Consider the following 24,233-nt stretch of genomic DNA (forward strand, 5'->3'; position numbering starts at 1 on the left):
ATAGTCAGTAAAGACACTGGTAAGAATAAGAATTATAATAGACTGATGAATACTCTGGTTATCGTGTAGTCAGGTATAGTCAGTATAGACACTGGTAAGAATTAGAATTATAATAGACTGATGAATTCTCTGGTTATTATGTAGTCAGGTATAGTCAGTATAGACACTGATAAGAATAAGAATTATAATAGACTGATGAATACTCTGGTTATTGTGTAGTCAGGTATAGTCAGTATAGACACTGGTAAGAATTAGAATTATAATATACTGATGAATACTCTGGTTATTGTGTAGTCAGGTATAGTCAGTAAAGACACTGGTAAGAATAAGAATTATAATAGACTGATGAATACTCTGGTTATCGTGTAGTCAGGTATAGTCAGTATAGACACTGGTAAGAATTAGAATTATAATAGACTGATGAATTCTCTGGTTATTATGTAGTCAGGTATAGTCAGTATAGACACTGATAAGAATAAGAATTATAATAGACTGATGAATACTCTGGTTATTGTGTAGTCAGGTATAGTCAGTATAGACACTGGTAAGAATTAGAATTATAATATACTGATGAATACTCTGGTTATTGTGTAGCCAGTTATAGTCAGTAAAGACACTGGTAAGAATAAGAATTATAATAGACTGATGAATACTCTGGTTATCGTGTAGTCAGGTATAGTCAGTGTAGAAACTGGTGAGAATTAAAATTATAATATACTGATGAATACTCTGGTTATTGTGTAGCCAGGTATAGTCAGTATAGACACTGGTAAGAATTAGAATTATAATAGACTGATGAATACTCTGGTTATCGTGTAGTCAGGTATAGTCAGTGTAGAAACTGGTGAGAATTAAAATTATAATATACTGATGAATTCTCTGGTTATTGTGTAGCCAGGTATAGTCAGTATAGACACTGGTAAGAATAGGAATTATAATAGACTGATGAATACTCTTGTTATTGTGTAGCCAGGTTTAGTCAGTATAGACACTAGTAAGAAATAGAATTATAATAGACTGGTAAATACTCTGGTTATTGTGTAGCCAGGTATGGTCAGTATGGAAACTGGTAAGAATTAGAATTATAATAGACTGATGAATACTCTGGTTATTGTGTAGTCAGGTATAGTCAGTCAAGACACTGGTAAGAATTAGAATTATAATAGACTGGTGAATACTCTGGTTATTGTGTAGTCAGGTATAGTAAGTATAGAAACAGGTTATAGTTTCATCAATGATTTTCAGTATAAAAACTGATAAGTATAAAAATTTAACTTGATTGGCAATTAATCTGGTTAAAAGTAGCCATGAAAACTGTTCGATATGAAAACTGATAATAGGCAATATTGAAACGGGTTTGGAATAAGAACACATTTGGATATTCTTTGGTTCTTGCGTAGTAAGGCAAACAATATACGTCTGCAAACTGTTGAACTATACGAGACTGGAAAGCCTGTGGTTATCATATAGTCATGTATAAAAGCCAATATTATTATTAATATTATTATTATTACAATTTTTCTATAGCGCTAAATCTAAAACAATATTACTCAAAGCGCTTTACATCACATGTTAAACAAAATATACACACAGACAGTGATAAAAATATACAACATGAACCCACAAAATAAATATTTAAGTGTTAAAACTTTTCTAGATAAAAGGATGAACAATGTGGAAATTTTTACAAAAAAGTGGAATATATAAATATCAATGAATCAAAATAAAAAAAAAAAAAAAAAAAAAAAAAAAAAAATTATACTGAATAAAGTTGGTAAAACAAATAGCCAAAAAAATCAGATTGCTATTACAAATTATCAAATATAAGTTAAAAATATGAAAACGTATTCAAAAGATGAAAAAGGAATATTACCATGTAAAAATATAATTACTGAAATGAAAAATATATGTGCTACTAAAAAACATACAATGTACATATTATAAATGAAACATATCTCCAGTTAAAAGAAAGGTTCAATAAATATGGAAACTTGTAAGAAAAAAACACCGATGAGATGGTGGGAAATATATAAGTACTTGTATTGTCATGCATTATAGTCAGTATAAAAACTTGTAGATATAAAACTTATACTCGACAGGCGGTCATTTTGGTTAAATGTTGTCATGTGTAATATTCAGTATAGAAATTGATGAAAATAAAATCTAAAAGCGACTGATATATTGTTTGGTAATTGTGTAGTTTTGTATAATAGTCAGAATGCAAACTCGTAATAATATAAAAAAAAACTAAAACAGACTGGCATATTGTTTGGTTATTGTGTAGGTACGTTTATAGTCAGGGTGTGAACTTGTCAGAATAATAATTAATAAGGTCATCCTCCTGTTGTTGTGCAGTCATAGATAATAGCCTCTTTCGAAACTAGTGAGTATAAGAATATGACTAGAAATGCGATTGTTTTTTTTAAATGTAGTCATGTAACATGTCAAATAGTAGGTAGGGAAACTAGTGGATATAAAATCAAACAAGACAGGCGATTACTTTGACTATTTTTTGTCAAGTAAAATAGTAGTTATGGAAACTGATGAATATAAAATTAAGCTAGACAGGCAATTATTTTGGTGAAATATATTCATGCAAAATAGAAGCTATGGAAACTATTGAATATAAAATCAAACTAGACAGTTAATTACTTTGGTGAAATGTAGTCATATAAAATAGTAATTATGGCAACTGGTGAATATTAAATAAAACTAGACAGGCGTTTACTTTGGTGAAATGTTGTCATCTTAAATAGTAGGTATGACAACTGGTGAATATCAAATGGGCCTAGACATGTGATTTTTTGTTTAATTGAAGTCATGAAGTACAGTAGGTATCACTACAAAAGTTTAAAAGTCTGAAAAGACCAGTTTTTGTCTTAATTTGCATGAACGTTTACTCTACATTCTCCAAAAGTATGACATGGGTTTTATTTTGTTTTGACAAGTTCTCATTTATATTAAATTTGTATGAAATTTACTCGACATATTCTCGACATTCTGAATATGGTCTTAAAATTTCTTGACAAATTCTTGACATTTGAATACTGTTCGGGTATGTAAAATAACTTAAAATTTTGGTATATAAATATTTTTACAAATGCAAATTTGGCTATGAAATCTAAAGTATAAAATAATTTAAATGTGGGTTTTTAAATAATTACAAATTTTGATTCCTAAATCTTATAAATTAAATGATTAAAACCAATCATACTGTAGACATATTTCATTCAACTTTCTTAATATTCAATGTTAATATGGTAAATAATTATTGTACCAAAATGTTGTTTATATAAATAGCAAATCATGATGATATGTATAGAAATCATTCATTTAACAGAAGAAAAATTTGTGTAATGTCATCTGTTGGAATATATTGTATAGAATGTCAAGAATATGTCAAGACAGATCGAGATCAAGAATTGGTCGAGACTAATCCAGACTCTTATCAGATGATACAGGAAGTGTCGACAAATTTTAAGACAATGTTCATACTGTCAAGACACTTGTCAAGCAAAATCAAGAAATTTATCAGACAAATTCATACTAAGTTAAAAATTTAAAAAAAAATTTGAGACAAATCAAGAATGTCGAGTAAAAATTCATACAAAATCAGACAAAAACTGGTCTTTTCAGACTTTTCAGACTTTTTGACTTTTGTAGTGTATGAAAATTGATTAACAACGACTTGGCAACTGAGGGTTGATATAACAGGTGATTATTAATAAAATTATGTTTAATATTAAAAAAAAAACCATCGACAAGATACGCGATTACTGTTGTTAAACTTTGAAATATATAATAGTCAGTATCGAAAGTAATACGTATCAAAATAAGACTATTTTTGCAAAGATTCGGCTCATGTCTGAGCTAGTGGCATTTAAAAACTAGAATTGAGGTAAGGTATTTGTTCAAGTCGTATACCGCATTAAAAAGAGGTTTAAAACTGGTTATTATAAGAGTTTAAAGAGACTGGCGATAATTTGGTTATAGTGTCATTTATAATAATAATCATGGAAATTGGTTAAAAGCGAAATCAGCATGTTACATAAATTTATTTCATCCGGCGCGCTTACCTTGTTTTTACCTTCAAAATTAAGAATTAGAATACGAAGAGACTAGGAAATACTTTGATAATTTTTTGTCAAGTATAAGGATAAAGTTGTCCACTCACCACTGTTAAAGATAACTATTAAGAGAGAACACCGATTGGTTTGGTTATTGTGTTGTCATGTATAATTCTATTAATCAGTATCGAACTTGTTAAATGTAGAAAAATCTCAGAAAGTGCAAAATACCTTGGTTATTCTGTTGTCATAGCCTCTCCATACAAGCCAAACTTTGTAGAAGTAAACCATTAAAAGTCAAAGCACGGTCTTTACCTCTGAGCCAGGGCTCACACCGAACAGCAAGCTATAAAGGACCACAAAATATGCCACTATTACAAAAAAAAGAAACGAGTAAGAATAAATTTAAAGTAAGACTTGCAAATGCTATTTATTATGTAGACGTCAAATCATAAATATTGTGAGAATAAGGTCAACTTTATTTATAATTCGGAGGTGATTTAAAATATTCAGGATGGAAACTGGTGAATACAAGACTTATTTCGAAAGAATAGAAAAACTCTTTAGCAAATCTATATAGGGTGTTTGCCAATTATGTTTTCGATACTGACTTAATTAGGGAGAATATCAAACCAGCCACCGAGTTTATATTCGAGCTGATGGAGCAAGTATCAAAGAACAAAGTACCACTATTGTTTTTATCGGCAAACTGCCATAACTGTAGTTTTTTGTTGTTGATAATATGAAGTAGAATTGAATAGTAAATAAAACTGATTTTATGCGTACAAAACGTTAGTAAAGTTGTTTGGTTGTATGAGGGATGTCGCTTGCATTTCATTAATAAATTGATCCGGATAGACTTGATCACGCGATGCCACTGCACTTATACATGACGGCATTGCCTATTTTTTTAAGTAATAAGTCCTGTCCTTGGTCTTTAAAATATAAGGCAGTAAGATCAAAGGTAAAATGTACAAATAAACAGTTACATTTTCCTTTGAGCGTTGCTGACGAAGGTACATTTTAGAAAAGCACATCGGATGCATCAAATTCATCACGTCTTGTTTCCAGTTTTTATATTACGAGCAACAGTGATATGAATAATAAAGGCAACAGTAGTATACCGCTGTTCAAAACTCATAAATCCATGGACAAAAAACAAAATCGGGGTAACAAACCAAAACCGAGCGAAACGCATTAAATATAAGAGGAGAACAACGACACAACATCGAAACGCAACACACACAGAAACAGACCAATCATCAGACAAAACACCACGAGAATAACAAATGTAACATGAAAACCAAATACATGAATTTGGGATAGACAAGTACCGTGCCACGTCTTATCTCAATATCTCAAAAATAAGAGAAAACACAAACGACTCAACGTTAAAATGCAACACAAAGAGAAACGAACAATATATAACAATGACCATCTTCCTGACTTGGTACAGGACACTTTTAAAGGGGAATAAAAGTGGTGGGTTGAACCTGGTTTTAAGGCATGCCAAACCTCGCACTTTAATGGCAAAGTTAAATATAACATTGAAATGACAACATAATATTACAGGACTACAATACAAATAAATAGGAGAACATATTAGACACAGAAAAACATGATTAATAGATAACAAAAAGCATCAGGTTTAAAATTCAATACGCCAAAAACGCGCCTTGCCCACACAAGACTCACCAGTGACGCCCAGATATAAAAGATCGAAAGTGAAAAAAGTACAAAGTTGTACAGCACTGAAGATCAAAAGTTGAAAAGGTTTCGCAAAATACGGCATTGTTTTTATGCCCGGGATAAGAACATTCTTATTATATAGAACAATTCATGCTATTGCAAACAGTAAATTTTATCAAATGAATATGAAAGAGATATACACAAAGAAACTAAAGTATTAACTAATTACAGAAAACTAAACCTGAATACATAACGCCTAGATATAAAAGATCGAACGTGAAAAAGGTACAAAGTTGTACAGCACTGAAGATTAAAAGTTGAAAAGGTTTTGACAAATACGGCATTGTTTTTATGCACGGGATAAGAACATCCTTATTATATAGAATATTTAATGCTATTGCAAACAGTAAATGTTAACAAATGAATATGAAAGAGATATACATAATGAAACTGAAATATTAACTAATTACAGAAAACTAAACCCAAGTTTATCACAAAATAGACACACATCCGAATCAGTCCAAGCGTCAACGTAATTAAAAAAATTGTGACGTCACATACGATGGCGAAAAGGCAGAAACGTTATGCCACATTTGAATTTATGAAATTTAGAAACAGCATGACGTCACATATGAAAAACTATCATTCAAAAATGAGATAGAATTAGGATTGATTTAGAACTAAATACTGATAATTCATTTAAACAAAATGCATATTGCAATACTTATTAATAGCAATTAACTGTAATATATATATGTCCAGTTTGTTATGAATCCAACTTCAAACGTAAATAATCGTACAAAATTTAATATAATTAATAAAGAGGAGGTGGTTAATTTTTCTATACGTCATACCTAAATATATAATAAGAAGACGTCAACACATTTGACAAAATCTGATGAGAATTACAAATATAACATTAAACATGTAAACTAAATACATGAATTTGGGATAAATAAGTACAGAAACACGTCTTATAGTAATGCGAATTCACATTCAGCAAAACGGTCACAATCGGGAATAAGTCACGTTTGGTAATTAAAAGATTAGACGACATAATGACAAACCACAATCTACCATGTGGTAAAAATGTCCTTAGCTAGTTTGGTTAAAGAGACATTATATGGATCAACCAATTCGTGATGGTGTCCATAAAATTTACGGAGTGTCAATTTTAATCTGTCCTCCTCATAACTATGTTGGAGCAGTTTCTGCGTAAGGAGCACACTCCTGTATATGAAGTCCGTATAGTGTAAACAAGCACGTGAATAACGTATCAATTGTGATATGTAAACACCATACGAAGGGGCAGAGGGTATGTTACTGCTGAGAAATGGGAAATTGATAATTGGGAAGTTGAAATCGTCCCGTTTATCATAGATTTTTGTGTGAAGACACATATGATTTTAAATTCCTACGGGTCATTGTTTAAAGAAACCTTCGCCGAAAAAAAAGGCATATGAACAACGGTTGAAGAAAAAAATAAATGGTAAATTGACAATTCTAATCACTTTATAACATTTTATAGGTTCACTGTGTTTGAATAAATCATTTATAATTATAATTAATACTAGTATATCAATTGCGTATTTCACTGTACGAAACAAACCTTGGATGCGTTTGGTAAAAACAATCGAAATTCCCGTACTTTTTTTTAAGCTTATTTATAATAATAATTATGATTACAACTAAAAAGTACAAAGGCCATTCATATAAATTTGAAACATTTGAAGAGTGCAAACATTCATGAAAGTATTATATAAAACATTCACCATTAAAATTAGTTTGTGTTTATCATGTTCCATGATGTAACTTTGTAAATATTGTCTGTGATAATTATTGGCTTACTTGTTTCATGCAATACATTTATAAATATCTGTAGGGTATTAGTTGGAGCACCGAAGGATACATTTACACACAGCAATGAGATAAAAACTCCAGGGAACGTATACAAATGTAAGGTGGATCTTACCACACAGGAAAAATGTTCACCATTAATGATCAGGACTATAGGTAATTTATGTCTTTTAGAGATAACTAGTGAGTCAAATTAAACTTGAAATGAATATGTTGCCTGTCGGGTTGTTGTCGCTATGACACATTCACCATTTCCTTTCTCAATGTTATGCCTTGTATCTAAACAGGAAAAACAGTATGCAGTTTAAATTCAATTGTTATATATTGTGTTTGTCTTGCAATTCAATTCTGATTTTGGGAAGATGCTTCAAACAAATTGCAATGTCGTAATAGGTAAATATAAATCGATGTTGTCATAACGTGCATCCCTCAACTCTCGGAGGAAATTACAAGATGAAAGTCAAGTTGTGAAATAGACATAATGTACCCTTAGGTTGGTATTTTAACTTCTTTTTTTTGGTACTTTCTGTCTTTGTTATCAACATATGCAGATACAACTAACTTTAAATATAATTATAAAGGAATCGTGATTTTTGTTTTTATTTTGGTTATTTTTTTCATCCCGAAATCGAAACCAGTGTTTTTTGCAATTGTATTTTTTAAATTTTCTTCGAACATGCTCTGGAAAATAAAATGACGGTATTATTTATTGCAAAATTCGGTGTCTTATTTCAAATATTTTTATGAAAAAAAACGTGGTAGCTTGATTTTAACAATTCAAATCACTTTTAATATTTTTTCTCTTATATTCGTTTATTTTTCTAAAAAAAAAACAAATATGATGCAAAAAAGTAAAAACATGTCGGTCAATATTTCCATCTAAAATGAGACGTGATAATAAAATTGAGAATGTAAATGGGGAATGTGTCAAAGAGACAATAACCCCACCATAGAACAGACAACAACAGAAGGTCACTAACATGTCTTCAATGCAGCGAGAAATTCTCGCACCCGGAGCCGTCCTTCAGCTGGCCCCTAAACAAATATATATACCAGTTCAGTGATAATGAATGCCATACTAAACTCCAAATAGTACACAAGAAACTAAGATAAAAAATAATACAAGTTTAACAAAGGGCAGAGGCTCCTGACTTGGGACAGACGCAAAAATGCATTCTTAATCATCAAAAACTAAAGTTTATGTGTATTTTCCTTACACTATTTCCACTTTACACAAAATAACTTATCTAAAGTAAATTATAATAACTAATTGCAATTGATGTTGCATTATTTTTGTTATAGAAGATGAAATATTTGCATTTTAAGCATAACAGTATCTTTTCCCTGAAATTCAGCATAATTTATATAAAAAAACAATTCTGATGTACAAAGAGTACAGAAATCAAATGGCGGTTCATAATTTATATCAAAAGAAAGAATGTTCCATTTATATTCAACACAAACAAAAACTTAAGTTTTTTTTTCCTTATATTTTTAAAATCTCATAAAAAATCATATCAAGAGTCCTTTTAAAAACGCATTTCTTTTCAAAAAGAAGAAAAATTGATAATTGGAAACAACGCGAACAACATTTTAATATATTTACTTTCATTAATACCTGGTACTTTTAATAAGTACATATATAGTTGTATATATATATATATATATATATATATATTTTGTATTAGACGAGTTGTATATACATTATGTACACAGCCATGTATCACCATCATTGATGGCGATCCGATGGATACATCTGTTGTAGGGTTGTCACTGACTCAGACGTACTTATATATATATATATATATATATATATATATATATATATATCCCGGCGAGGGAAGAACCAAAAATTTGCGAAAGCAAATTTACAGATCTAACATTGTTGGGTTGATGTTTAGACGAGTTGTATATACATTATGTACACAGCCATGTATCACCATCATTGATGGCGATCCGATGGATACATCTGTTGTAGGGTTGTCACTGACTCAGACGTACTTATGAATATAATTATTTTCTGTGACTGTATCTTACATTAATTTGTAGGATCCTTTACTATAGATAATTTAGCTGATCTGTACCAATAACATCTTCATGGCTTATATATCATGTACTGTAGTACGCCGCTAGATTAAAACTGACGTGGAAAGGTAACACATGCCCACCGAAAGCTCTTTTTATGAGAGCCCAGGTGGTCGTGTGGTCTAGCGGGACGGCTGCAGTACAGGCGATTTGGTGTCACGATATCACAGTAGCATGGGTTCGAATCCCGGCGAGGGAAGAACCAAAAATTTGCGAAAGCAAATTTACAGATCTAACATTGTTGGGTTGATGTTTAGACGAGTTGTATATACATTATGTACACAGCCATGTATCACCATCATTGATGGCGATCCGATGGATACATCTGTTGTAGGGTTGTCACTGACTCAGACGTACTTATGAATATAATTATTTTCTGTGACTGTATCTTACATTAATTTGTAGGATCCTTTACTATAGATAATTTAGCTGATCTGTACCAATAACATCTTCATGCCTTATATATCATGTACTGTAGTACGCCGCTAGATTAAAACTGACGTGGAAAGGTAACACATGCCCACCGAAAGCTCTTTTTATGAGAGCCCAGGTGGTCGTGTGGTCTAGCGGGACGGCTGCAGTGCAGGCGATTTGGTGTCACGATATCACAGTAGCATGGGTTCGAATCCCGGCGAGGGAAGAACCAAAAATTTGCGAAAGCAAATTTACAGATCTAACATTGTTGGGTTGATGTTTAGACGAGTTATATATATATAATAATATTTTTATAATAATATTTTTAAATTTGTAAACTACATTTCACATTAAATAATAACAGTTCGTTAAAATATTGTCACTAGCGCTGGCAATCTTCAGGCGACGTTTTCACAATGTCCTTGACGACACTGCCGTTGGTAACGTTTATTATTATTTCAGCCAAAATTAAACGGATCTACGTAAACACGTTTGATTTATCTCCCCTTACCGTTATTGTAACGTAATAAACGTTACCAACGGCAGTGTCGTCAAGGACATTGTTAAAACGTCGCCTGAAGATTGCCAGAAGGCATGAAAGCGCTAGTGACAATATTTTAACGAACTGTTATTATTTGATGTGAAATGTAGTTTCCAAATTTAAAAATATTATTATATACATTCTGTACACCGTGTTTATTTACTTTTGCTATAAATATATATATATATTTGTTTTTCGTATCTATACGTATATCAATCAATTGCTTATGTATAGATATTGTATTAACTCTTCCTTAATATAGAAGATAGGAATATCACACATCGTGGGGAAGATCATCAGTTATTAGGAGCATCTATGGCTGTATTCAATGAAAGTATTCTTGTAAGTTTCACTTTACTTACTATTTATGACTGTATTCAATGACAGTATTGTTGTAAGCGTCACTTTACTGACTATCTATAGTTGTTTTTTTATACTAAAAAATATTCTAATGTAATTCATCAAACGTTGACAAATGTTTTGAAGGGTTATATATTACGTTCTACTAGTCCGTAACTGAGAAAGCCATCATGTTGTAAATACTATACCCCTTGAGATGAGTAAGCAAATTATAGAAACATCTAGTGTTTATATTTGTCATCCGGAGAATATATATATGACGTCATATTGTTTAGATACAAAAGGCGATCGAACAATTTCGCACTTCTTTGTTGATGGCATTTAATGATGAAAGTTTATTGAATACAATTTGTTTTGGATATCTGACACTAGAATGAAGATAACTGTATCGTATTTTAAGCTTGGCCTTCGTAAAACTTAACGTTTAGGAATTTTGGTCCTCAATGCTCTTCAACTTCGTACTTTATTTGGCCTTTTTAACTTTTTTGGATTCGAGCGTCACTGATGAGTCTTTTGTAGACGAAACGCGCGTCTGGCGTTTATACAAATTTAGTCCTGGTATCAATGATGAGTTTATTTTACTGTCACAGACATCCGTTTACCTAGCTACGATCGCGTCGCTAGGCGAACAAAATTTGTGATAGTATAAATTTACGTTTTATGTTACAGCAATTAAACAATGGAAATTTAACATTACAATTATAAAAATCTATATCCGGGATCTAATATCTCTGACACTATCTGCTTTCAGTACAGGCTGTTTAAAATATGGACATAAACTCAATGATAGGAGCGAATAACTATGACATTTATTGCTTTCTGTAAAAGTAAGTCATAACTGTGTACACATATAATACACTTTGTTGCTTACAGTAGACGTAAGTTATAACTGTGTACACATATAATACACTTTGTTGCTTACTGTAGAAGTTAAGTTATATATGTGTACACATATACTGCACTTTGTTGCTTGCTGTAGAAGTAAGATATAACTGTGCACACATATAGTACACTTTGTTGCTTACTGTAGAAGTAAGTTATAACTATGTACACATATAATACACTTTGTTGCTTACTTTGAAGGTGTAAGAAGACCGTTTTTTAAAAGACGATGTTTAATGACCGTTGGGGTCTATTAAGCGTGTAAGAAGACCGTTTTTTAAAAGACGATGTTTAATGACCATTGGGGTCTATTAAGCGTGTAAGATGACCGCTTTTTTTAATGTTTACTGGTCTTTGATGTGTAATTGTAAACATATATTGATATTACTATATAACAATATCAAGATATGGAATTCAATTAGATTTTTATTGGAATCAGAATAATACTTTTATATACTAGTACTTGTTTTATACAGATTTGTGCACCTCTATGGAAAATGATGAAAGGGAATGTGAGTGATTCCGTTGGTCGTTGCTTTAACGTAGACAAATCTCTTGGACTTGATCAAAGTACAATCTTTAGTTTGTTCACTAATGAAAGTGGGAACAGTAATGCACAAGCAGGTTTTTCATTATCACCGAAGGAGGTAAACGACGTTTTATTTTCATATAAAAATATTGTTTTGATTACAATAACATATGCACGGTAGGTATAGTGTCCGACTAGGATCGTGGTTTTTCGAATGAACCTGATCATTTTTATCTGGCCAACTTGTGTCTTTATTATTATGAGGCTGACTTAATACAGGAACTTTTTGAAGAAAGATAAGAAGTTAGCAATATCCTTTAAATTTGCGTTCCGCTATTAAGATGATGTTCTCTATCTAAATAATACAAACTTTGGTGACTATATATATATATATATATATATATATATATATATCAGTCTAAAGATTTGCACAACGGTACTGATATAAGATGTTATAATACGAAAATGTTGTTATTAAATCGTGCTGACAAATATTTCGGCTCAACAAATGGCCTTCTTCAAGTGTCACAAGTTTTAACAATACTGATACATCTCTATATATATATATATATATATATACAAAAAAAGTTTCTTTTCAAGCAGTGTACAGAATTATATATACTTTTTTTGTAGACAATGCTGCTTTTAAAACTCTTTTTGTGTATTTAATTTTTAATATATATATATATATATGTTGAACGAATATATCCCATTGAACTAGAGATAAAGGATACTACAGATGAAGTTAAGACCGCCTCATATCTTTACTAACATCTAGAAATTGACAATGAGGGTCGGTTGAAAACACAACATTACGACAAAAAAGATGATTTCAGCTTCCCAATTGTGCACTTTCCATTTCTATTTAGCAACATTCCAGCAGCGGCTGCATACGGAGTATATATATCCCAACTGATACGATATTCTCGGGCTTATATCTTCTATCATGATTTCCTTGATAGAGGATTGCTGCTCACAAGGAAGCTTCCAAGCCAAGAGTTCCAAATGGTAAAGTTGAAATCATCCCACCGTCATTTTTACGGAGGCCATCACGAGTTGGTTAACCGTTATGGAATAACCGTTTCACAGATGATCACCTCAGATCACCTCTAGTTTTTCTTGGGGTTCGTGTGGCTAATTCTTTAGTTTTCTATGTTGTGTCTGTTATAATCAATCTATGAGTTTGACAATCCCTCTGGTATATTTTGTCCCTCTTTGGCACGTATCGAATGATTACTTCTATGAAGAATAAATCATCTCCAACATAATTTATGACTGCTTATGCCTGGTCACACATTTACGGATTTGAAGCCTAATTAGCTACGGATACGATCTGACATCATTCGCGGCAATCTGTATCAATCCGTAGATTTCCGTATTGTTGCTGTAGTCATACGTAGTAGAACTGTATGTATACCCTTGACCATTTTTGAAAATGCGCAAAATTTGACAACGGATTAAACAACCGTAGTAAACATGACTAAACCGTAAAAAAACCGCAAAAATACGTTTTAGTCAATATCAAAACCGAATTAACCCGTACTTAATCGTAGGCCCGAATGATTACTATGGTTACTTGCAGAGACTACGTTCTAGTACGGTTACACCGCGTGTTTGTTAAGTATACTATACGATTTAATATACGAGCTTGTTACGGAACGGCATGATTTCATTTGGTTACAATATGGATAGCTAGGTATCAACCCGGTTATGAAGTCTTTTAACGTAGTAGCGAGTGCTGAATGTCTTACATTTTAACTCCAAACCAAAGACTTGGAAATGGTATTTTTAAGGACGAAACATTAAAAATAAAGATTAAGACTTAGTCGGTTTGGAGAAAGTACAATGTCTTCCTTGTAACGTTATGCAATCAAGAGCGGAAGCCCAGAAATGTTGTTAACATAGCACATCATCGTTTTCTTGTCCGCCTTTTTGAAAGTCACTGAACTTGAAGCTGCAAGTTAAACAGCCATCTATCATGATCCCTACAGTAAACATTGGTGTAGGAGAAAATAAAATCCACGTTATTCTAGTATCATAACAGTTTTATTAGTATACATTACAAAAAAGATATAGGAAGATGTGGTATGAGTGCCAATGAGACAACTCTCCATCCAAGTAACAATTTATAAAAGTAAACCATTATATATCAAGGTACGGACTTTAACACGGATCCTTGGTTGACATCAAACAGCTACCTATAAAGGGTCCCAAAAATTACTAGTGTAAAACTATTCAAACTGGAAAACTAACAGTCTAATACATGTATATACAAAACGGAGAAAAGAGAAACACATATGAACCATATAAACAGACGACAACCACTGAACAGCTGACTCATGACTATATTTGAAAAATAAGATGATAAAATTACAGTTATTCTATATAAAATTGATTTAATATTTCATACAAAATGTCATGTGTAATCTTAAATAGAATACACTTTCTAGGTTTGACAAGCAAGTTTCTCCCTATTCACATAAGTGGTACCTAATTTTTAATGCATACATAACCATCATTAGTTACATTTTTCTTTACTATTTCCAGTTACAGGACATACAACGGAAGACTGTTCTCATAGGTGCACCCGGACTCAATCATTGGAAAGGTAAGACCTGATTTACATTGATTTATTTTACACAAGGTGTAACAACAGTACAGCCGATTCTAGATTTTTTTGAAGCAGTGACTAGGAAACTATGAATAGGGTTTGTTCTTATGTTATATAATAAACGCAATGTACTTATTTCAAGCATGTACACAAGCTAATTTAATGTTTAGTAATGTGGTAGTAATATGCTGTTCTGATGGACGAAATATTCTACATACAAGGTTGCCCAATTCACATAAAGTAATATAATCGCTGACCTAGTCATTAAACCAACATGGCCACCATGGCTACAAATAGAACATAGGGGTTTACACTAGGACTCTGCGGAAAAATTATATTTGAGTGGATCAATGTGGGTTTATTGATTTTGAATATAAGTACAGATTTTCATTTAGATTTTGTCTATAATATTTCATTTTCATTTAAGGTCGTAAACCATCACATGATAAAATGGACGAGAATGTAAAAATCCTGACCTTTTAAGATATAAAATAGCGTTACATACCAAGACTCATGTTTCGAAAACATTACATGTTAAGATCCCTAAAAAATATATTATAATGCTGCTTCATCTTTTCATAATGTTTACGCCCTTGTTTATATTTAGGTGGTTTTGTACGTCTCAATATTGAAAACACACAGAGGTTTCAGAGGTACTCGCATGTGAGCATACATTCTGATATTAAGAATGCAATAGTGAATAACACATTAATGGGTAAGTTTGTATATGTTTATATAATCACAACTATGGCATATGCGGAATGATGTCCAGACCATTATTTATGACACATTTAAGATAACGCATATGATGACAACAAATATATTTCATCTCAGAGGACGTGTTCTGCATGTTAATTGAGGTATAACTTTTCACATCAGTCTACTTTCCCATTTTCGAACTGTGTTATATATTAATCACAAAAATCACATAGAGACCTTATTTGCATGTTGCAGTATACTTTCAAATAAATTACCTATTTTCAACCTATTGTTGCACCATCATATATTCAATTGTTGTATGTTTTATTATTTAATACTTCCTTTGTGTAAATTTGCCATTCTGTGTAGCTTTGTTCATACATGTTGTGCTAGTTTATTTGTTACATTAAAGAAAATAAACAACCTGTAAATCCTACAGGATATTCAATAACAACTGGAAAACTGGCATGGGAACATAACTGTTTGAAAGCAGTGGTATTGGGGGCACCGTACTTCAAGGGAACAGAAGGAACTATAGGCTCTGTAAGTAAATTGTATTAGAGATGGTTGAAGCACCATACTAATATGAGGCAGGCATTACCTGTAAATGGGGACGAAGTCTGTATGAATTATTTTTTTGTAACTTAAATAGTTGTTAAAAAAAAAGAAACGGAAATACCGTAACGTTTCCGATTTTGGTTCTGTTGTTAGGGATTTTAGTTGTGACGTTATTTAAATTATGACGTCATATGCAATGTAAACAAAGAAACGCTATCATCAGGTAACGTTTTTTCATATCAAGGAATTATTAAAAATGAAATTGGTATTGCGCGTTCCTTCCTATTTTATACTAGACTGATAAATATATATTTTACTCAAAGTTTCATACAAACGAGACCGGAAAAAGAAAGTACATTGTACATTTCTGCGCATGTCCGGGATTTCAAAACATGACATAAAAAAAATTGAACGATTTTGAGTTCATTACATGTAGTACAATGAAAAATTCGGGAAATTTTCCCAAATTTTTTTTTTTATTGAATTTTCTACTGTTATTGGGGACTTCGTCCCCATATTAGCAAATAATACATTTAAAGGTATTGAGAGCACTGTTCTTAAATTCAACAGAAGGTAGTATAGGCTCTGTAAGTAAAGTATTTGAATGATTGTGAAAGCAACATTCTTCAATAAAACAGATGGTACTTGTATCCGATGCTCTTTATTCTGTTAGCAAATAATTCCTTTAAAGGCATTGGACGCACCGATCTTCAATACAACAGGAGTTTTATAGGTCCTTTTTGCACATTGCAATTGTAATGTTAATGATCTTCCCCTCAAAGTAAAAATATAGATTGTATAAGAAAAATAGAGAGAAGATAACAAGGTGAATAAAATCATAAATCAAAGAAAAGAAAATAGCATGACAAAATAGAAAAAGGAAACAAAATAAATAATCATCAGCACGAACCTTTAAACTTACGGTGAACTCCGGAGAAGTAAGCACATGAAGGGTAAGTAGATACTGATGGCACCCGTCGTGTGTTCTCATGTATTAAAAATACAAATTCGATGTGATATTGAAGAGGTAAAAGGACGGGATTTTGGTTATGACAATTGAATATATACAAGTCAATAAAGTAGTTAAACAAAACGGTTGATCAACACAGTAGCGTATGTATTCGAAAGAATACCGTCAATGTAATATTGAGACCCATCTTATATTTCCACAACATATATCCCTGATAACCATGTTTTATTTCAAATAGAAATATAGAAATAAAAAGAGGTGGTATGGTTGGCAATCAGACAACTCTCCAAAAATGACAAAAGGACACACATATTAATCAATATAGGATATACTTAATAGGTATTGGTAGTATGTCTGCAGAATGATGACAGTTTGGTGGTAAAAAAACAAGTTTCAGGTAAAAAGGTATGTTCTTAGCTCCTTCAAACTATCATTTGACAAATGAATTCTGTTTTATGTTTTTTCTAGGACTAACACTTTTTTTAAAAGTCAGCAATATGTTTATATTCATCTATTGTCAAGGTTAGCCTGGCTAAACAACTTTTGACTGATTTTATGAGACATTTAAAAGAAGTTTCAAATAGCAATACCATGCCAAGTGAGCAATACCGAATAACAAAGAAAAAGTGATACCATTATTCGCCTTTCAAAAAATAAGAGCTACAAAACGATCTGTTAATATACAGAAAAAGTCACTAAAAAGTTACTAGATGACACATAAGTTGACCTATTTATATTCAAATCTCATAAATACGTACACAACATAAAAATAAATCGTCACCTTTCATTATGAATCAATTTGTTTCTGTGCACGTATTTCACATCTCAATATTCGAGATACTGAAAGATTGCAGTTCAATACATATCAACTTTATTACAAGAAAGATCCCAAGTTATCTTCAGTACAGATTTTTACAGAGAAAGTACCAGTCAATAAGTAGAACTCATTTAAACTCGTAAGAATATAATTTCCTGAACTAATAATGAAATGTCTTATTGATGCAGCATGGAAGTGGGTTTGGGACTGCTCTTGTATTTGAAGACATAAATGGAGATGGTTTAGATGACCTGATTGTAGGTGCTCCTTTCAATCGTATTGACTCTGGAGAAGTATATGTTTATTATGGATCTGATACCGTAAGATAATTAATTTGGTATATATCGAACATTGTAGTCGAATATTATAAAAAAAAATCATGCGTCCGAAGGCCTGTTTTATTTACCTTCATCAGGTACACTCAAAACCTAATATTTGACAGGAATTGATCAATATGGACTCAAAACGTTGAATAATTTTTTTTAGAATAACCAAGTTGAAAACTCAGTTTCTGTATCATTACAACATATAGGTCTAACCGATATGTCAACATATTTATGATTGTACACTGTGTCAAATTAGTCAGAATCCCCGCCTGTGTCAACATTGTCATGATTCCCTATTGTGTCAACCTAGTCAGAACTATCCGATATGTCAACATATTCATGATTTTACACTGTGTCAAAATAGTCAGAATTCCCGCCTGTATCAATTTTGTGATAATTCCATATTGTGTCAACCTAGTCAGGACTATCCGTAAGGTCAACACATTCATGATTTTATACTGTGTCAAAATAGTCAAAATTCCCGCCTGTGTCAACATTGTGATAATTTCCTAATGTGTCAACCTAGTCAGGACTATCCAATATGTCAAAATATTCATGATTTTACACCGTTTTAAAATAGTAAGATTCCCACCTGTGTCAACATTGGGATATTTTCCTATTGTGTCAACCTAGTCAGGACTATCCGATATGTCAAAATATTCTTGATTTTACACTCTGTCAAAATAGTCAGAATTCCAACCTGTGTTAACATTTGGATAATTTCCTATTGTGTCAACCTAGTCAGGACTATCCGATATGTCAAAATATTCATGATTTTACAATGTGTCAAAATTCCTGCCTGTGTCAACTTGCTCATGAGTACCTACTATGTCAACCTAATCACGATTTCCCACCGTGTCTTGTAGCAATTTTGTTTTATATTTCTGACAACTTAACTATATTATCTGAACATTTCTATTGCAACCAAAGGCGAGTCACATCAATAATTAACTTCATCAGACAAATAGTAATGCGCGTTTTATGTCGGCCACCTAGCGTACTAAACTATAATCCTGGTACCTTTGATAACTATTTAAACCACTGGGTCGATGCAACTGCTGGTAGATGTTTCGTCTTCGAGGGTATCACTAGCCCAGTAGTCAACATTTCGGTGCTGACATGAATATCAATAATGTGGTCATTTTTATAAATTTCCTGTTTACAAAACTTTGAATTTTTTGAAAAACTAAGGATTCCTTATTCGAGGCATATATTACCTTAGCCGTATTTGGCACAACTTTTTGGAATTTTGGATCCTCAATGCTCTTCAACTTTGTACTTGTTTGGTTTTTTAAATATTTCGATATGAGCGTCACTGATGAGTCTAATGTAGACGAAACGCGCGTCTGGTGTACTAAATTATAATCCTGGTACCTTTGATAACTATTACATTATGTTTGTGTCATTGCCTCCATTACCGGTATTCAGAAGAGTGATATACAAAAATAAATGTGGAATTTGGTATTTTTGTAATTTCAGACAGACGTTTAACACTCTATTAACATTTTTTTATTTATATAACATCACTGCGTAACATAATTTACGGCAAAAAAAGAGATGATTTCAGCTTTCCAATTGTGAACTTTCCATTTCTAAGTAGTAACCTTCTAGCAGCATCTTCATACGGGGTATATATCTCCCAATTTATACGATATTCTCTTGCTTGCATTTCCTATCATAATAAAGGGTTGCTGTTCACAAGAAAGCTATTAAACCAAGAGTTCCAAATAGTGAAGTTGAAATCATCTCTTCGTACATTTTACGGACGGCATCACGAGTTGGTTGACCGTTATTAAATAACCGTTTCTGATAGATATCGGATATGTTCCCTACGTCGTAACTACAATCCTCTTCCCTTTGATGAATGTGACCTACCGAATTAGACTATTTACCGGATATGTTATAATATGAGCAACACGACGGGTGCCACATGTGGAGCAGGATCAGCTTATTCTTCCGGATCACCTGAGATCACCCATTGTTTTTGCTGGGGCTCGTTTTGCTCGTGTTGTATTTTAGTGTTACTATTGTTTGTCTGTTTGTCTTTTCTTTGTAGATTTCTGAAAGTTTTCATATCTTTGTAAAAATACTTTTGTATTTGATTCGCTTTTTAGTTACTTTCAGTACTGCTCTAAAACGTTAGATATTTTACTTCCCAATGTTTTGTCATTAAAGCCATCGAGTGCTATTCAAGAAATCAAATTCACTAAGATACATGTCTCTTCTCTGGGTCCATACCTTAATAAAGGACCAGGTTTTACTAAACACAAGAACAAGTACTTCAAAAAAGTGGACGGAATTGTGGCTTGGACAAATGGAAAAAACTTATCATCATATGTGATACAGAAAAAGAGCAAATAACTGTCAATAATCTCATGATCCCACATTCTCCAAATGGATTACTTAATTTTCACTACACTTTTGGTCAGGCAATGGAGTCAAAGCGGTAATCACTTTGATGTATTTTTCTCGGTTTAAGTTTATAACAGGAGTTTACCTTCGCTAAATCGACTTATGACAAGTGCCACTGTCGCCTTTTAAATGGATGAGCAATTTTATCTTTACAACTGCTGGCACTATATAAGCAACTAAAATAACCTAAACGAAATCTAACGCACTAGATGCGTATTTGTTAATTAATGTCTCTTCTGTGATGCTTGATACAAAGATATTTTAATATCTAAAACTTTTATAAAGATGCAGCATTGAAATTGCAAGTGCTAGTGTAAAAAACTCTAGCAATTCATGAACCAATTAACAACATACCGTTTGTAACAGACTTGTTGGTGACCTTCTGCTGGTGTCTGATCTATGGTCGGGTTGTTGTCTCTTTGACACATTCCCCATTTCCATTCTCAATTTTATTGATCTCGAAAGCTAGCCTCTCTTCACATATTGTTAAATAATACTGAATTAATTCAAGTAATTTTAGTATAATATATTAATTCAAATCATGTTTATATGAACAAATTTAACTGAAATTAATATTGGTATCTTAATCACAGGAGGATGTGTTAGTGAAGAGTGAACAAGAACTGATAATGTCCGTTCCAGGGAGGTTTGGTTCTGCAATACAGTGTGTAGGAGACCTTAACAAGGATGGTTACAAAGGTAAGCAAAAATATCCCTCTTTTAACCTCAATGGAAACAATTGAATAAGACAGTTGTTATCACTTTGTTTGATGTGTGTTGAGCGTTTGATTATAGACTTTCCGTTTTACAATCAAGCTTGCCTCATATCTTGACTTACATCTAAAAATTGACAATGAGGGTCGGTTGAAAACAAACTTTACGACAAAAGAGATTATTTTAGCTTTCAAATTGTGGCCTTTCCAAGTGATGAATATCATCACTTCGTAAATTTTACAGACGCCATTACGAGTTGATTGACAGTTATGGAATATCCGTTTAACAGATGATATCGGATTTGTTCTTCATGTCGTAACTGCAATTTCGTTTCCTTTTCATGAATGTGACCTACCGAATTAAGACTATTTACTGGCTTTGTAATAAAATTAGTAACACGACGGATGATATATATGGATCAGGATCTGCTCAACCTTCCCCAGCACCTGAGATCACCCCCGATTTTGGTGGGGCTCGTGTTGCTCATGTTGTGTTTCTGTTGTGTCGTGGTTCTCCTCTTATATTTGATGTGTTGTCCTCAATTTTAATTTGTAACCCGGATTTTTTTCTCTCAGTCGATTTATGAAATTAGAACAACGGTATACTACTGTTGCCTTTATTTAGTCTTTAGTATTCAAGGTTGTGTCTTTTATGTTATTATTTGTCTGTTCGTCTTTTTATTATTTAGCCATGACATTGACAGTTTATGTTTGACTGTCCCTCTGGTATGGGTTGCCCCTTTTTGACATTATGCACTAGTCAAGATAGTCTGGTTTAGCAACTAAAACGAAAATTAAATACTACACTCAGTTGAATATAAAAAAGAGGCGAAATATATCAGAGGGACATTTAAACTGAAATATTGGAAACGAACTGAACTGACAATGTCATTGGAAAAAAACGACGAAATGACAAAAATATCTAAACAAACAATATAAACAGCTAAATACTGACCAACACAAACACTGCCAATAACTACAGGTGATCATATGTACCCTGACAGGTATACATATCCTGCTACTCATATGACACTCATTGTGAATATCAACTATAATTAAGTCATACATTACTTAGGTTTGAGCGTTCCTGATGAAGGTAAATCCAGAAAAGCGCTTCGGACGCAAAAAATTAATAACGTGTTGTTTTCAATATCTTAAATCACTGGGTAGATACCTCTGTTGATAAACTATGAGTCCCCGAGGGTATTATCAGCTCAGTAGTCAGTATTTCGGTACTGACATGACTTAACAAACTTTACTAAAATTGTCCGTTTCTAAATTTAGAAATTATTAAGAAACTAAGATTTAAACTTCCTCAGGCAAAGTTGTTTTTAGATGAATTTGTCTATTTATTTTAAGTATTTTTGACATATAGCTCTTCAACGGTTTCGGTACTTATACATCTTTGGATTTCAAATGTTGGGCTTTGAGCGTTCCTGATGAAGATAAATCCAGAAAAGCGCTTCGGACGCAAGAAATTAATAGCGTGTTGTTTTCAATATGTTACCTTATAGAAAGTCAGCAAAACAAAGGTACAAGTTTATCTCTCTTGGATATAGAAGGTATTAAACACGATAATGTGGCGATTTTAATCAATACATTACATGTCATTACTTCAACATCTTTATAATGTGAAACTAAACAAGTAATACAAAATGTAACTCAACATTGTTTTCAGTATAATGGAATTGTATGCGAAGGTCATACCAGTGAGAGGTATAGCTAGTTATAAGTCCATGTTCAATTCACCATTTTATAAATAAGAAAATGCCTGTATCAAGTAATATTACAGTAGATTTCCATTCATTCAATGTGTTTAAGCTTTTGATTTTAGCATTCGATTACGAATGTTCTGTAATGGATTTTCCTTGTAGTTCGGTATTTTTGTTACTTTTCTCCTTATGGAATATTGAATTGATGTTTTCATCTACAAACAAAATATGTAAGTAAAAAACGTAAGGATCTTTTTATCGGTTAAATCTCCACGAATTATTATGTTCGTCAATAACTTGAAATAATAAGTGATGTTTTCATGTCCAAGTAATATAAAAACCAAAATCACAAAAATACTGAATTTAAAATTCAAAAAGTAAAGTCCCTAATCAAATGGCTCTAACATTTTGTGTGCTGTTTAAATCTCCAATAAAAACAATGTATGTTAATCAGGTGACTATCTCCTGTTAACACATCTAAGTAATATAATGTATGTCAACTACTTAAACATCTCCAGTTACTTAACATATGGTTGTTAACACTATTTTCAAAACTCTTCACAATAAACCTTAGTCTTCTCTATACTCATGTACCTTAGCATCTAAGAAAAATAACTCAACTACAAACTTAAGTTTGTTGACTAGCTCGCTGCGTATATCTTTTCTGAGCTGCCGCTTTTATTACAATACAGCAATATTATAACAACATAACATATACTGTGAAAGTACTTTAATTCGTGGGTATCAATTTTCGTGGATTGAGCAATATTTACATGTTCGTGGGTTTTTTAATTCGTGGATTTTATTTTATTTTTTTTTAAATTGAAAATTAAAGCCTTTAGAAACGAAGGTTACAAATGTTTTGAATGGTGGAAATTGCAAAGTAAGCATTGACCCCTGTAAATTGAAGTGATAACACTAATGAACCCATGATAAAGTGATCATCAAAGGTGTAAATTAGGCCATAAACATGTCACCTAAAGAAAATAGT

The 24,233-nt window shown here is 32.1% G+C and overlaps 1 protein-coding gene across 1 annotated transcript in view; it reads left to right on the top strand.

Annotated features, from left to right (window-relative positions):
• The window catches only part of LOC139513901 (integrin alpha-4-like), a 72,975-nt gene that overhangs the window by 2,997 nt on the left and 45,745 nt on the right, over window positions 1-24,233 (top strand). The window contains exons 2-10 of the mRNA XM_071302846.1: window positions 7,639-7,769; window positions 10,916-10,995; window positions 12,372-12,542; window positions 14,972-15,032; window positions 15,643-15,750; window positions 16,174-16,277; window positions 17,602-17,667; window positions 18,268-18,399; window positions 21,411-21,516. Of these exons, the coding sequence (XP_071158947.1) occupies window positions 7,639-7,769; window positions 10,916-10,995; window positions 12,372-12,542; window positions 14,972-15,032; window positions 15,643-15,750; window positions 16,174-16,277; window positions 17,602-17,667; window positions 18,268-18,399; window positions 21,411-21,516 (959 nt within the window). The remainder of the gene's footprint in view (window positions 1-7,638; window positions 7,770-10,915; window positions 10,996-12,371; window positions 12,543-14,971; window positions 15,033-15,642; window positions 15,751-16,173; window positions 16,278-17,601; window positions 17,668-18,267; window positions 18,400-21,410; window positions 21,517-24,233) is intronic.

Source organism: Mytilus edulis, chromosome 2 (assembly GCF_963676685.1).
Source record: "Mytilus edulis chromosome 2, xbMytEdul2.2, whole genome shotgun sequence".
Lineage (NCBI taxonomy): Eukaryota > Metazoa > Mollusca > Bivalvia > Mytilida > Mytilidae > Mytilus > Mytilus edulis.